Source organism: Chanodichthys erythropterus, chromosome 23 (assembly GCF_024489055.1).
Source record: "Chanodichthys erythropterus isolate Z2021 chromosome 23, ASM2448905v1, whole genome shotgun sequence".
NCBI classification, from domain to species: Eukaryota; Metazoa; Chordata; class Actinopteri; order Cypriniformes; family Xenocyprididae; genus Chanodichthys; species Chanodichthys erythropterus.
The window spans coordinates 12,087,141-12,101,175 of record NC_090243.1 but is presented as its reverse complement, the minus strand read 5'-3'; the positions used below and the strand labels follow the sequence as shown (position 1 = coordinate 12,101,175).

The 14,035-nt window shown below is 41.2% G+C and overlaps 1 protein-coding gene across 1 annotated transcript in view; it reads right to left on the bottom strand.

Moving 5' to 3' along the window:
* Positions 1-14,035, bottom strand: part of ek1 (eph-like kinase 1) — an 86,607-nt gene that overhangs the window by 5,134 nt on the left and 67,438 nt on the right. The window contains exons 12-15 of the mRNA XM_067378664.1: positions 5,299-5,360; positions 3,205-3,414; positions 2,123-2,272; positions 91-284 (exon numbers count right to left, since the gene is read on the bottom strand). Of these exons, the coding sequence (XP_067234765.1) occupies positions 91-284; positions 2,123-2,272; positions 3,205-3,414; positions 5,299-5,360 (616 nt within the window). The remainder of the gene's footprint in view (positions 1-90; positions 285-2,122; positions 2,273-3,204; positions 3,415-5,298; positions 5,361-14,035) is intronic.

Genomic DNA, 14,035 nt, shown 5'->3' with positions numbered 1-14,035 from the left:
GGCCGTTCGTGCCGAACAAACCACCGTACACATCCCAACGGATCACCTCTATTGAATTCAGATCTAATCCGAGGAGGGCATTTGGCTCACCAGACTGCAGTGTTGGCCAGCTGCTTAAGGCTGCTTGGGTTCCGTATCAGCCTGTCCAGGGTGTTGACAATCTGCCCAAATTTGGGCCGATCGCTGCGGTTCTTTTCCCAGCAGTCTAGCATGAGCTGGTGAAGCACCACCGGACAGTCCATTGGAGCCGGTAGCCTGTAGCCTTCATCTATAGCTTTTATCACCTGGAGGGAAGAAGATTCCACATTAAAAATCATACATTTATTAGTAGCGTATAAGCTTCATGAATACTGAGCAGATTTATTCATTCGCTTAATGCATTTAGCTTTTGTGTGGGGTTAGATTAATTCATTTTTTTTTACCCATCTGTGACTGTGAAGTGAGAATGAGATTTCGGGTGAGACGGTCTTTGTTAGCGTAAAGGAGAGCTGTTTAATTTTGTCCCTTTTATGAAATGATATCGCCGTAAGGGAAAGAATAAACTAGCCTGATGGAAACATTTGTATTATCTTAACTCTTGCCTTGAAGACTGTAACCGTCGAAACGCACCATTGCCTGTTACCATGGCAAAGGAAGGAAGACAGATGGATTTTGTGGTTTACGCCATGAATGGAACTTTCGAATTCCGTTCCCTCGACTCAATAAAAGTGCATCCGCTAACAAGCATGCAAATGTTTTCGTGCTCCAGTTTAACATGACGAGTCTCGAATCATTCCCAAATGTCTCAATCTCTCTCCCGAGCAGCCTCTTTCCAAATCCCAAGCAAAGATCTCTTCCCAAGGTGAAGATAAATAAATGAAAATGGTTTCTGGTGTGGAAAATCTGCCAAGAACCCACTGACACGGATTCAAATTCCCTCTTTTAAAGCGGCCTGTGAATTGAAATCTGGAAATGTTCACCCTCCAGATGCATTTAATCTTTTTACCTTTGTTAGCCTGGGAGTTTTTTTTTTTTTAATTCCAGTCCCACAGAAGTGCTCTGGCAAAGGTATTTTATAACAAATCGATGAGGATTCTCACATTAAAAAATAATAATGCTGGCCAATGGCAATGATTACCAGTGTTGTTATTGTTAACTAAAATTAAAACTAGTAAAAATCCTTTTCACTAATTGAAAGAAATATAAATAGTCTATATGAAAAACTTCATCTTAAAAAAAACTAGAAATGAAACTAACTGAAATAAAATAAGTTTATTTCAAAATTATTAAAACTAAATAAAAAAAATATCTAATAAAAAGGCAAAAAAAATTAGGACTATTCCAAAAAGTGAAAAATATTTAAAAAATAAAAGCTTATTTAAAATAATAATAAATATTATAACATTATATAAAAAAATTGTAAAATAACATTTAAGGTTATACCTCACACAATTCATTCTTAGAGGGTAAGTTCACCCAAAAATGAAAATTCTGTCATTTATTACTCACCCTCATGCCGTTCTACACCCGTAAGACCTTCGTTAATCTTCGGAACACAAATTAAGATATTTTTGTTTTAATCCGATGCCTCAGTGAGGCCTCCATTGCCAGCAATGACATTTCCTCTCTCAAAATCCATTAATGTACTAAAAACATACTTAAATCTGTTCATGTGAGTACAGTGGTTCAATATCAATATTATAAAACGACAAGAATATTTTTGGTGCGCCAAAAAACAAAAACAAAATAACAACGCTGATGGCTGATTTCAAAACACTGCTTCAGGAAGCTTCGGAACGTTATGAATCAGTGTGTCGAATCAGCTGTTCGGAGCGCCAAAGTCACGTGATTTCAGCAGTTTGGTAGTTTGACACGCGATCTGAATCATGATTTAACACGCTGATTCATAACGCTCCAAAGCTTCATGAAGCAGTGTTTTGGATTTGTCATCGGATTTCAACAAAAATGTCTTAATTTGTGTTCCGAAGATTAACGAGGGTCTTACGGCATGAGGGTGAGTAATAAATTACATTGTTTTCATTTTTGGGTGAACTAACCCTTTAAAACCTCCTGATGTTTCTATTTAATTTGAGACCTTTGTGCAATGCAACTGTGGTAATATTTAAATTCAGAATTTACTCACATCCTGATTGGACATTTCCCAGTATGGTCGTTCCCCGTAGGATATCACCTCCCACATGACAATGCCGTAACTCCACACGTCACTGGCTGATGTGAATTTCCTGTAGGTGATTGCCTCAGGGGCTGTCCATCGAATGGGAATCTTACCCCCCTAAAGCACAAAATCAGATGTTAGCAGTGTTAGGAATTAGCATCACTACAAATTGCAAAACTATTAAGTGATCACCAACAAGCTACTAGCATTGCTACTTTTAAAATCATGTAGCTTTACAGTAGTGACGCTATTTAAGTTCTAGAACAGCTTAAACAAAGTAAGCTATTTTTCAATGCAATTTGGTGGAAGTCCAGTCTTTCAAATAAAGGGGTCTTTTTCATGCTCAAACAGCAACATTACACACTAAAGAAAGATTCTTGGTTGAGATGCGATTGAAACTTGTGGTAAAAAATGGTTGACCAATCACAACACACTGGTCCAGCCGACCAATCAGAGCACACTGTGCTTTTCAGAAGGAGGGGCTTCATGGAGACCAGAACTAGACACTAGTGTTACTGACAGACTGAGAAGAGAGGTGCTGCAACAATGTAAAATATGTGGAAAAATAAGGTGTTTTTTGAACATTCAAGCAAGAAAACCTATTCTAGTAGACCCCAAAAACAAAATCAAGACTTTTTAAAAAAAAAATTTAGCCTTTAAAAGATCCGTTGATCTGGTAATTTTGCTCTAAAAAGCTGGTCCAAACTTTTTTTAATTTTATACTGATCATCCAGCAAAACCATTTACAAATGCATTTATAGGCAGGGAGTAACACACACACACTCTGAGTGAATGTTTAGCCATCCATCAGTCTGGATAGCTGCTATGACAGTCCTGCGTGACCTCATTTCCAAACTACGGGTCAGCAAGAACACATCTCGCAGTGTCAGATTTTTTGTCTACACAATCAAATTATATTTCTTGTTTAAAAAACAACAGGCTAAACCAATTAACATATCACAACAAAAAATGTTGCATTGTAAATCCAGTTAAAATAAGACCAGAGACCCAAAAGTGCAAACATCCTGAGCAGAAGCGTGATCTCTCACCCGTGTAGTATACGCCGCCTCTGGATCGTCCTCTAGCACACGCGACAGCCCGAAGTCAGACACTTTACACACCAGGTTTCCGTTCACCAGAATGTTCCGTGCTGCCAAATCCCGGTGCACGTAGTTCATCTCTGAGAGGTACTGCATCCCCGCGGCTATCCCACGCATCATTCCCACCAGCTGGATCACCGTGAACTGCCCGTCGTGTTTCTGAACAAAATGAAGAGTTCTCATGTCAAAATCTCATCCCTGCGGCCTTATTTTCTGCCATGTTCAACCTCTGTGAATCCTGGCACAGTCGGTCAGGTTTGAATTTGTCTCATGAGTAATTCATAATTCATTGGCTTCCTAATTAAAAGTGTTGCTCACATGTTGCAGGGCACGAGCTATTAACTGCAATGACTGTATAATCATTCAGGCTTTTTATGCGAGCAATGGCAAGTAAGTAACCAACTAACCAAATTATGATGTTTCATTATACCCTCTGGCATGAAAACAAAATGTTTTGATTTTTAACTGCTGTTGTATAGTAATATTGAGGCAATAACGGGATGCTGGTGTGTTAGTGCAGGGTTGTTTTCAAATCAAAGAGAGAGAGAGAGAATATTTAACAGAATTTTTTATTGGCATTATGACTTCATTCTGCTTTTTAAAGATGGGTATTTAATTTAGGCAATTAGGCAATTATTTAATTTCAGAAATAATGTTGCCTTTATAATATCATTCTTAAAGGTGCCGTAGAACGTGTTTTCAAAAGATGTAATATAAGTCTAAGGTGTCCCCTGAATGTGTCTGTGAAGTTTCAGCTCAAAATACCCCATAGATTTTTTTTATTCATTTTTTTAACTGCCTATTTTGGGACATCATTAACTATGTGCCAATTCAGGCTGCGGCCCCTTTAAATTCTCGTGCTCCCCGCCCCCGGAGCTCGCACTTGCCTTAAACAGCATAAACAAAGTTCACACAGCTAATATAACCCTCAAAATGGATCTTTACAAAGTGTTCGTCATGTCTAATCACGTAAGTATAGTATTTATTTGGATGTTTACATTGATTCTGAATGAGTTTGATGGTGCTCCGTGGCTAAAGCTAACATTACACACTGTCCGAGAGATTTATAAAGAATAAAGTTGTGTTTATGAATTATACAGACTGCAAGTGTTTAAAAAATGAAAATAGCGACGGCTCTCATCTCCGTGAATACAGTAAGAAACGATAGTAACTTTAACCACATTTAACAGTACATTAGCAACATGCTAACGAAACATTTAGAAAGACAATTTACAAATATCACTAAAAATATCAAGTTATCATGAATCATGTCAGTTATTATTGGTCCATCTGCCATTTTTCGCTATTGTCCTTGCTTGCTTACCTAGTCTGATGATTCAGCTGTGCACATCCAGACGTTCTGCCCTTGTGTAATGCCTTGAACATGAGCTGGCATATGCAAATATTGGGGGCGTACATATTAATGATCCCGACTGTTACGTAACAGTCAGTGTTATGTTGAGATTCGCCTGTTCTTCGGAGGTCTTTTAAAATAATGAGATTTATATAAGAAGGAAGAAACAACAGTGTTTGAGACTCACTGTATTTCATTTCCATGTACTGAACTCCTGTTATTTAACTATGCCAAGGTAAATTCAATTTTTAATTCTAGGGCACCTTTAACATTTTTCTTTCATAGTATACAAGGGTTCACATACAAGGAAAACATATCTGCCTTAATATTTTAGGAAAGGACAGTATTTGGCATCAAAAAGTTTAAAAAAATCCTGTGGCTAGTGTCTCCTATCTTCTAATCTAGCTTGACCAGCTTTATCAGAAAGTCCATGCTGGTCGACTATCTCCACCAGATAAGAACATCATGGTGCACCAGCAACACGAACACCAAACCAGCAAAAATCATGGTGGTCTGAACTGGGTAGGAGGACACAAAGAAAAAACAGGCGTTGAGAGGTGTGAACACACGAGCTGTCAAACCAGATCTGGAAGAGCCAGACAATTTCTTTGTGTTCCTGTGATATTTCACAGCATTTCCTTTGGTGCAAATTGGCCTTCATCATTGGCAGCAAAATAGAGCATGCTCACCTTCAAAAAAGTGTCCAGAGATCCATTTTCCATGTACTCTGTCACTATCATCACAGGCTTACCTAAGGGACAGAAAACAAGGAGACAAAACGGGAAGTGTGAAATATTGCTGAAAATAGAGAGAGAGAGCCGAAGCGAGAGAAAGACGTTTCTTTTTTTTCTTTTTTTTCACAGGCAAACAAGAAAAGACGCAGCAGAGAGGCAGAAAGAGGCTGGCGCTTTGTGTCCTATATTTAATTAATTTCCAAGTTGACAGAGAAAAACATGCAGATAAAGAGAGCGGACACCTCCCCCACTTCTCGCGACTTCACAGACCCTCGTCCCAGCTTTCCTTTTCCTCTACCTGCTGCCTGTTACTCATAGTGACAGCCCCTAATCAAAGCTCTCAATAACAGTCAGGCAGATAATTAGAGCGAGCTGTCCACTGAGAATATCTTTGTCCAGAAATACCTAAAATGGTAATGAGTTCCTTTAGGAGGAGGGATGATGAAGGGGGTGTGGGGGGAGGTTTTTAGGGGGTGCTGTGATTAATTGCCCTGGGGGTGGTGGTGGGGAGGGGTTGAAGAAGACGAAGGGGTGTAAAGATCTGCTAATGGGAAAAGTGTTCACCTCTCCACTGCTTCAGACACAGCTGCAAGAGGCACATATGGGAGCTTGCACCTGCGTAGCTCAAAGTGATTAAAAATTCTCCCCTGATTCCACCCAAATAGCACACTGTCAATCAGAAAGACTCCCTTCTCACCTCACATGTGACAGGGAAGAGTACATGCTAATTCATCCTGATTATCAGAGATGCTTGATGGATGTAACGTACGGCAGGAACTTTCACCTCGGGGCACCAGACACACGTCAACATGAGAGGACGTTTACCCCTAGAGATGTTCACTATTTCCTTGAGGAGCCCTTTATGTTGTGCTGAGCCTAGCAGCTAAAAATTTGGACTGGCAACGAAAAAGGTTATACAGTTGGTTTAAACTGCAGAAAAGGTGATCCTTGAGACGTGATATCGAGGGAACAAACCTCAATTTGCTCCATGGGGATAGTTGCTGTAAATTATCAGTGTAAATAAAATTTTTACTTTTATATAAATAATAATAAACAAAATATTATCTATATTATATGTAATATATATTGTATTATATTGTTTCTGTAAAATTACAGGGTATTTTTTAATTTAAAGTTTTGTTTTTCTTTTGGCTTAAAATACTATAAATGAAATAGAATGAAAAGAAAAAAACTGAAAAAAAAAATCATGATGGCCCGGTTAATATGCGTGCATTTTCTTATTAACTAAATAAATTCTCATTTTATACATTATTATATATCTTATATTTTATCATATTTTGATATTTTTAGCAGCGGTGCTTAAATTATTACATTATGCTTTTTATGGAGTGCCTCAAGGATCGGTGTTTGGCCCTCTGCTATTTTCAATTTAAATGCTGCCACTTAGTAATATTATAAGAAAACATGGACTTAGTTTCCACTGCTATGCTGATGATACTCGGTTATATATTTCATCACGAACAGATGAAATCTGTGTGATCAGAGTGTGGTAAAGATATAAAATATTGGATGACCAGTAATTTTCTTCTATTAAATTCAGATAAGATTGAGGTGTTACTTATTGTACCAAAAACTTGTACACAGAATCTCTTAGACTACATTTTGCATTTAGAAGGATTACTGTTACAGCAACTTGTACTTCGAAAATCATATTTCAAATGTTACAAAAACAGCCTTCTTCCACCTCAGAAACATCGCTAAGCCACGGAATATGTTATCTGTTTCTGATGCAGAAAAGTTTACTGTAGATTACTGTAATGCATTACTAGCCAGTTGTCCTGCATCCTCAATAAACAAGCTACAATTAGTCCAAAATTCAGCTGCTATATTTCTTGCTAGGTCAAGAAAATATGATCATATATCACCAAATTTATCATCTCTACACTGGTTACCTATTACTAACTTCCGTATCAATTTTAAAGTATTGCTACTGACCTATAAGGCACTAAATGGTTTAGCTCCTGTGTATTTAACCAATCTTCCACCGCCCTACAATCCTTCACGCTCTTTAAGATCACAAAACTCTGGACTTCTAGGATATCTAAGTCCACTAAAGGAGGGAGAGCGTTTTCACATTTGGCTCCTAAACTCTGGAATAGCCTTCCTAATAATGTTCGGGGCTCAGACTCACTCTCCCAGTTTAAATCTAGATTAAAGACGCATCTCTTTGGCCAAGCATTGACATAATTCATCTCATAACCATATACTTGAGTTATATCAGATCAAATGCACATGACTATCTTTGCTTAAGGTTATGAACAGCAGCTATGCTAATTATTTTCCATTTGCTTTTCATGTTTTATCTCGGGATGCCCGTCCCGAGGTGACTAGAGAATACATCAACTTCAGCTTGGATCCAGCCTCTTATGAAGGCTTCAGATGACCAACATCTGTGAAGAGATGACCCCAACTTCTGCAAGGACTTCAGATGACGCAAACTCATCCCAACATGCACCATTTCAAATTTTGCTATATATCCTAATCATTGTTAACATGTATTCATTACTTGAATGAGCTCATTGTTTCTGCCTTAAAGGTGCCCTACAACTTTTTTTTAAAAATATGTAATATAAGTCTAAGGTGTCCCCTGAATGTGTCTGTGAAGTTTCAGCTCAAAATACCCCATAGATATTTTTTTAATTCATTTTTTTAACTGCCTATTTGGGGCATCATTATAAATGAGCCGATTCAGGGCTACTGGCCCTTTAATTCTCATGCTCCACGCCCACGGAGCTCGCGCTTGCCTTGAACAGTGCATAAACAAAGTTTACACACCTAATATTACCCTCAAATGGATCTTTACAAAGTGTTCGTCATGTATGCGTCGGATTACATTTACATTTACATTTACATTTATTCATTTGGCAGACGCTTTTATCCAAAGCGACTTACAAGTGAGGAAATACAACAAGCGAGTCGTCATGACGAGGCAAATAGACAAGAAGTGCTCATAATACAAGTTATAGGCAGTGCTCAGATTATCCTAAGCTACAATAGAGAGGGATTAGAGGAAGTGAAAGGATAGGAATAAGAAGTTTTTTTTTTTTTTTTTTTAAGAAAAATTATGTGAGTATTGTATGATTATGTGAGTATTGTATACTGTTATATTGTTTACATTGATTCTGAACGAATTTGAGGCTGTGCTCCATGGCTAACGGCTAATGCTACACTGTTGGAGAGATTTATAAAGAATGAAATGAAGCTCTAGCGCAAGTTCTGCTGGGAAGACTCAAATGTTACGTCACTTATCAATTCAGATCTAACCAATCATTATCTAACACTTGGAGTATAAAAGATCAGCACTTACGCTTGTCTGAGTTCGCAGATGCTGACGGAAACTTTCAGTTAACGGAGCGTCAGTCGCAAACCAATTTGCTATGTCTTCTAACAGATATACCGTGTGCGATTATTCAGATTCCGAGGAGGATTTCGTTCCACCATCTCCTCTTCCCCTGCGTCGTAGTACGCGCATTCAGTGCCGCGACACCTCATGGGTTCAGTGGCCCTCGGACAAAATAATCAACACTCTCGAGGCTGTCGGAATCCCGGTCAGCCAAGGATTATCCAGAGAAGACTTGCTTCTCATGGCCCAAAATACCCTAGGCAGTCCACCTATCACGGCCGACACCGCTGCTTCAACTTCAGCGCCGTCAGGCCACACCAAACAAGTCGGAAAGAAGAGGGCCGCCAAGTCGTCTTCTCCACATTCAGCCAAAAGATCCTCGCAGTCTGCACGGATAACATCTCCTCCGACCGTTTCCGGACCTGTGGATATTAATTCGCAGCTCATTCAGGTTGTTCAAAGCCTTTCTGACACCGTTAAAGGCTTAGAATCAAAGGTTTCGAAATTTGAAAATTCCTTTGCGTCCTCTAACCTTTCAGCAAATTCTTTTCCAAGCGCTCTAGCAACTCCAACGGATTTTCCTCCACCTGCCGGATTAAACTTTTCATCGTGTGTGCCTTCGACCTCTTCTGCCTTGCCAGCTTCTCTTACGATCCAGACGCCATTCCAACATGCTTCGGCCGTGCCCGCTACGCCAAACTTCAGTCTCTCCACGGCTGTTCCAGCTCAAGAGTTTGGTAGGAGTTTTGTTTCACCTGCTGCAGTAACGGTGTCACCCCAAATAAGAGCTAACATCATCCAAGGTAAGAACATAAACCTGGCAACCTTATTGCTTCCTTCACCTGCAGCTGACAGACAAATGGTTGACTGTGGTGACGTGGCAGTCTTTCTCAAAACGTCCGATCCCAGATTACAACGAAATCTCTCATTTGGCGAATTCGTTATTGCTTTCAGCATCTACCGAGACATTCTGTGCCAAGTGTTCCCAGATCGAAGGGAAGAGCTCGATCTTTACCTAACCATGATGGCGGATTTTAATCAAAGATATGGAGGAACTCTATTTTACGAATATCACAAATCTTTTTCTGCCAAATCCGCTTCTTACATTTGCCTGTACAACACAAAACTGAACTGGTCAGTTACCGACACCGAACTGCTCGTCCGTCATTTTGGCGGTCAAAAGATCTTAGCATGCACTATATGTAGCGCTCACGGACACTCGGCTTCATTCTGCCCTAAAGCATTCGCTACTAAAGACCCGGCCGCTGTCCATAGTGCTGAAAACGTAAGCGCTCCTCTCGACCGTAAAGGTCGCCCTATTGTGGAGTTTAACGGCATTAGCCTATGTAATAATTTCAATGAGTCTGTGTGTTCCTTTTCTCAATGTAAATTTGCTCATATTTGTAGCTTTTGCAAGGATCCACACCCGAAATCAGTCTGCCCTCGCCGGTACAGGCCAGCAACCCGAGGGAAGACCCAAATTCAGAAAAAATTCTGAACAGACACCCATCAACACCTATTAATATTCCAGTCCTCTCTAGCTACCTCTCTTCTCACCCCGATCCAACTTTCGTTGATTACTTAATCACCGGTCTGTCTCAAGGGTTTCGGGTGGGCATCCTTTCCCATCTTACATCTTCTTTTGTGACAAAAAACCTTCGATCCGCTTTATCAGAGCCTGATGTGGTTTCAGCTCTGTTAGAGAAGGAAGTAAATAAAGGTTACGTTATTGGCCCTTTTGCTTCTCCTCCCTTTTCTCCTTTTCGGATCAATTCTATCGGCGTTGCTACTCGTAAATATTCTGGTAAAAAACGTCTCATCTTCGACATGTCTTCTCCTCATTCTATTCATACCGCAAGTGTTAACGAACTAATCCCTTTAGCTCCGTTTTCTCTGCATTATGCTTCAGTCGACCATGCCATTCATTTAATCAAGATAGCCGGTCAAGGCGCTTGGCTGGCTAAAGCCGACATTACTGATGCTTTCAAGACTATGCCCATTCACCCCTCCGACTGGCCATTATTCGGCGTTAGATGGGAATCAAAATTTTACTTTGCAGTGAGGCTCACGTTCGGGTGTAGAAGTAGTCCCCATATTTTTAATTCTCTTTCTGAAGCCCTGTGTTGGATCCTGCTAAACGCCTGTAAACTTCCATTCGTTTTACATTTGCTCGACGATTTTCTGCTGATCGATTTTCCTTCTTCCCAATCTTCAATTCTCGACACGCTTAAGCAAGTTTTTAGTGATATCGGCGTTCCCCTTTCAGAGGAAAAAACCATGGGCCCCTCAACTTCGCTAGAATTTCTCGGCATCTTACTCGATACTGTCAACATGCAAGCCTCTCTTCCAAACGAGAAGCTTTTACGAATTAGGGAGTTTCTGGAAACTTTTTCTTCGTTACCTTCCGTATCTAAGCGCGACATGCTTTCTCTGCTCGGTCACTTAAATTTCGCTATGAGTATTATTCCTCAAGGCAGGACATTTATTTCTCGGCTGTTAACTCTCGCGCACTCCGTGCCAAAATTAAGCGACCCAATTCAGGTAGACGAAGGGTGTTTGTCTGATCTCAGCTTTTGGTCTCGCTTAATAAATCATTGGAACGGTATTTCCTTTTTCTATAATGATGTTCCTGAATCATCCATAGATTTGCAATTGTTCACTGACGCTGCCCCCTCTATCGGTTTCGGGGGTTTTTTAAAGGGCAATGGTTTGCCGAGGAATGGCCAAAAGCATTTCCCAAGCCTGAATCAGGTTCCGTCTCTTCCGCTCTTCATGAAATCTACCCTTTGGCGGTAGCCAGTGTTCTCTGGGGCTCCGAGTGGTCTCGCAAACGTATTATGATGTTTTGCGATAACGAAGCCACGGTCGCTATCATCAACAAAGGTAGATCTTCCTCTCTGTTGATCATGCCAGTTCTAAGACGTTTAATTTGGCAATCCGTCGTTCATAATTTTATTATTTTGGCCGCGCACATTCCTGGTCACCGTAATATCATTGCGACTCTCTTTCTCGCTTTCGTTTCCAGGCTTTCAGACGGCTCTGCCCTTCAGCCAATCAGGATCCAACACCATGCCCTCCACTAGCAAGGATCATATTAAATTAGACCAATTGCTCAAATCGGCTAGTCACTATATCTCCAAAGGCGTGGCTCCTTCCACACTTAAAGCTTATACTTCAGCATGGTCTTCATTTCTTATGTTTTGTTTTTCCCTTCAGATTTCTTTATTTCCCATTCTAATATCGACCGTCTGTGCTTTTCTAGTTCACAATTTTGAAAATCGCAAACTTAAAATTTCTTCCATCCGTAGGTCGCTCGCAGGCATTCAATTTTATGCAAGATATTTTAATCCTAATTACCCAAGTCTTTTCTCCGTGCCATCCATTCGCTTATTACTCAAAGGGATGGCTAACTCGTCCAGCAAACCTCCAGATCACCGCCTTCCAATTACTTTGTCTATTTTACAAAGATTAATTCTTTCCATCCGCAATGGTCTCTTTTCCCCTTATATTAACATTTTGCTGGAAGCAGTGTTTCTATCAGCCTTCTACGGTTTCATGCGCCCAGGGGAATTTACTTCAGATTCTAAACATTTCAATCCTGCCCTTGGTCTGTCTTTTTCTGATTTAGGTTTTTCACCCAATTTCTTTACTCTTTTTCTGAAGCATTCTAAGAATGATTCTCAAGGATCTGGTGTCACTCTAACCTTTTCTAAACTTAATAACAGCTTCTGTCCTTTCAATTCCATGATCAAATATCTCAAAGTCCGGCCTAAAACTCTCGATCATTTTCCCCTTTTCCTCTTACCTGATGGAGCACCCCTCACTAAAGCTTGGTTCAGGACTCATTTAGCTACCACCATAGAAAGCTGCAGCCTTTCCCCCTCGCTATATACTGGTCACTCTTTTAGGATCGGGGCTGCCACCACAGCAGCCCAACGAGGAGTTTCATCTTCAGCCATCAAGCTCCTGGGCAGATGGTCCTCCTCTGCATTCGAATCCTATATTAGACCAGATTCTAAAACCATCCTCGAAGCTCAACAAGCTCTCTCAAGTCAAGTTTAAGGTAAAATCATGCAAATACTGGTGGTGGTGTTTTCGTATTTCATTTAATCATTTCCAGCTTCTATAGCTGTTCAATTTTTGGGGGCTCGTGCGGCCTCATCTCTGTGTGGCCTATCGTGGCCGTGTGACCCATTGCGGCTTTGTCTCTGTGTGGCCGATCGCGGCCTCGTCTCTGTGTGGCCTATTGTGGCTGTGTGGCCCATTGCGGCCTTGTCTCTGCGTGGCCGATCGTGGCCTTGTCTCCGTGTGGCCTATCGTGGCTGCGTGGCCGATCACGGCCTTGTCTCTGTGTGGCCTATCGTGGCTGTGTGGCCGATCGCGGCCTCGTCTCTGTGTGGCCTATCGTGGCTGTGCGGCCGATCGCGGCCTTGTCTCTGTGTGGCCTATCGTGGCTGTGTGGCCGATCGCGGCCTTGTCTCTGTGTGGCCCATCGTGGCCGTGTGGCCGATCGCGGCCTTGTCTCTGTGTAGCCTATCGTGGCTGCGTGGCCGACTGCGGCCTCCTCTCCGTGTTGCTTGTTTTCCTTGTCGCTCTCTTCCTTTTACGTTTTAATATGTTTTTCTCTGTTTCAGGAACTGCAAGATTCTTCTCGGGTGGGTATTCATTCCCCCTCACAGTTTTGAGGGGAAGTGGGCTCCGTCCCGGCAGTCACGTCTCACCACCATTTTTGGGGGTTGGCTACGCCCCTGCCTTCAGCTTCAGGCAGGATACGCAACGTCTGCAACCCTCAGTATCGTGAGCTACGGACGGGGCCTACGCCAAAGATCATAAACTTTCTATATATTCTGCTTACCGTTTGGTAATAAATATCAGTGTTACGTCATTTTGCCTCCTGAGTCTTTCTGGTAGAAATGAAGCTCTAGCGCAAGTTCTGCTGGGAAGACTCAAATGTTACGTCACTTATCAATTCAGATCTAACCAATCATTATCTAACACTTGGAGTATAAAAGATCAGCACTTACGCTTGTCTGAGTTCGCAGATGCTGACGGAAACTTTCACCTCCATCCTCCCCACCACCACCAGGATGGTCCCTGTCCATACTCCTCGGGGGTTGGCTACGCCCCTGCCTTCAGCTTCAGGCAGGATACGCAACGTCTGCAACCCTCAGTATCGTGAGCTACGGACGGGGCCTACGCCAAAGATCATAAACTTTCTATATATTCTGCTTACCGTTTGGTAATAAATATCAGTGTTACGTCATTTTGCCTCCTGAGTCTTTCTGGTAGAAGTTGTGTTTATGAATTATACAGACTGCAAGTGTTTAA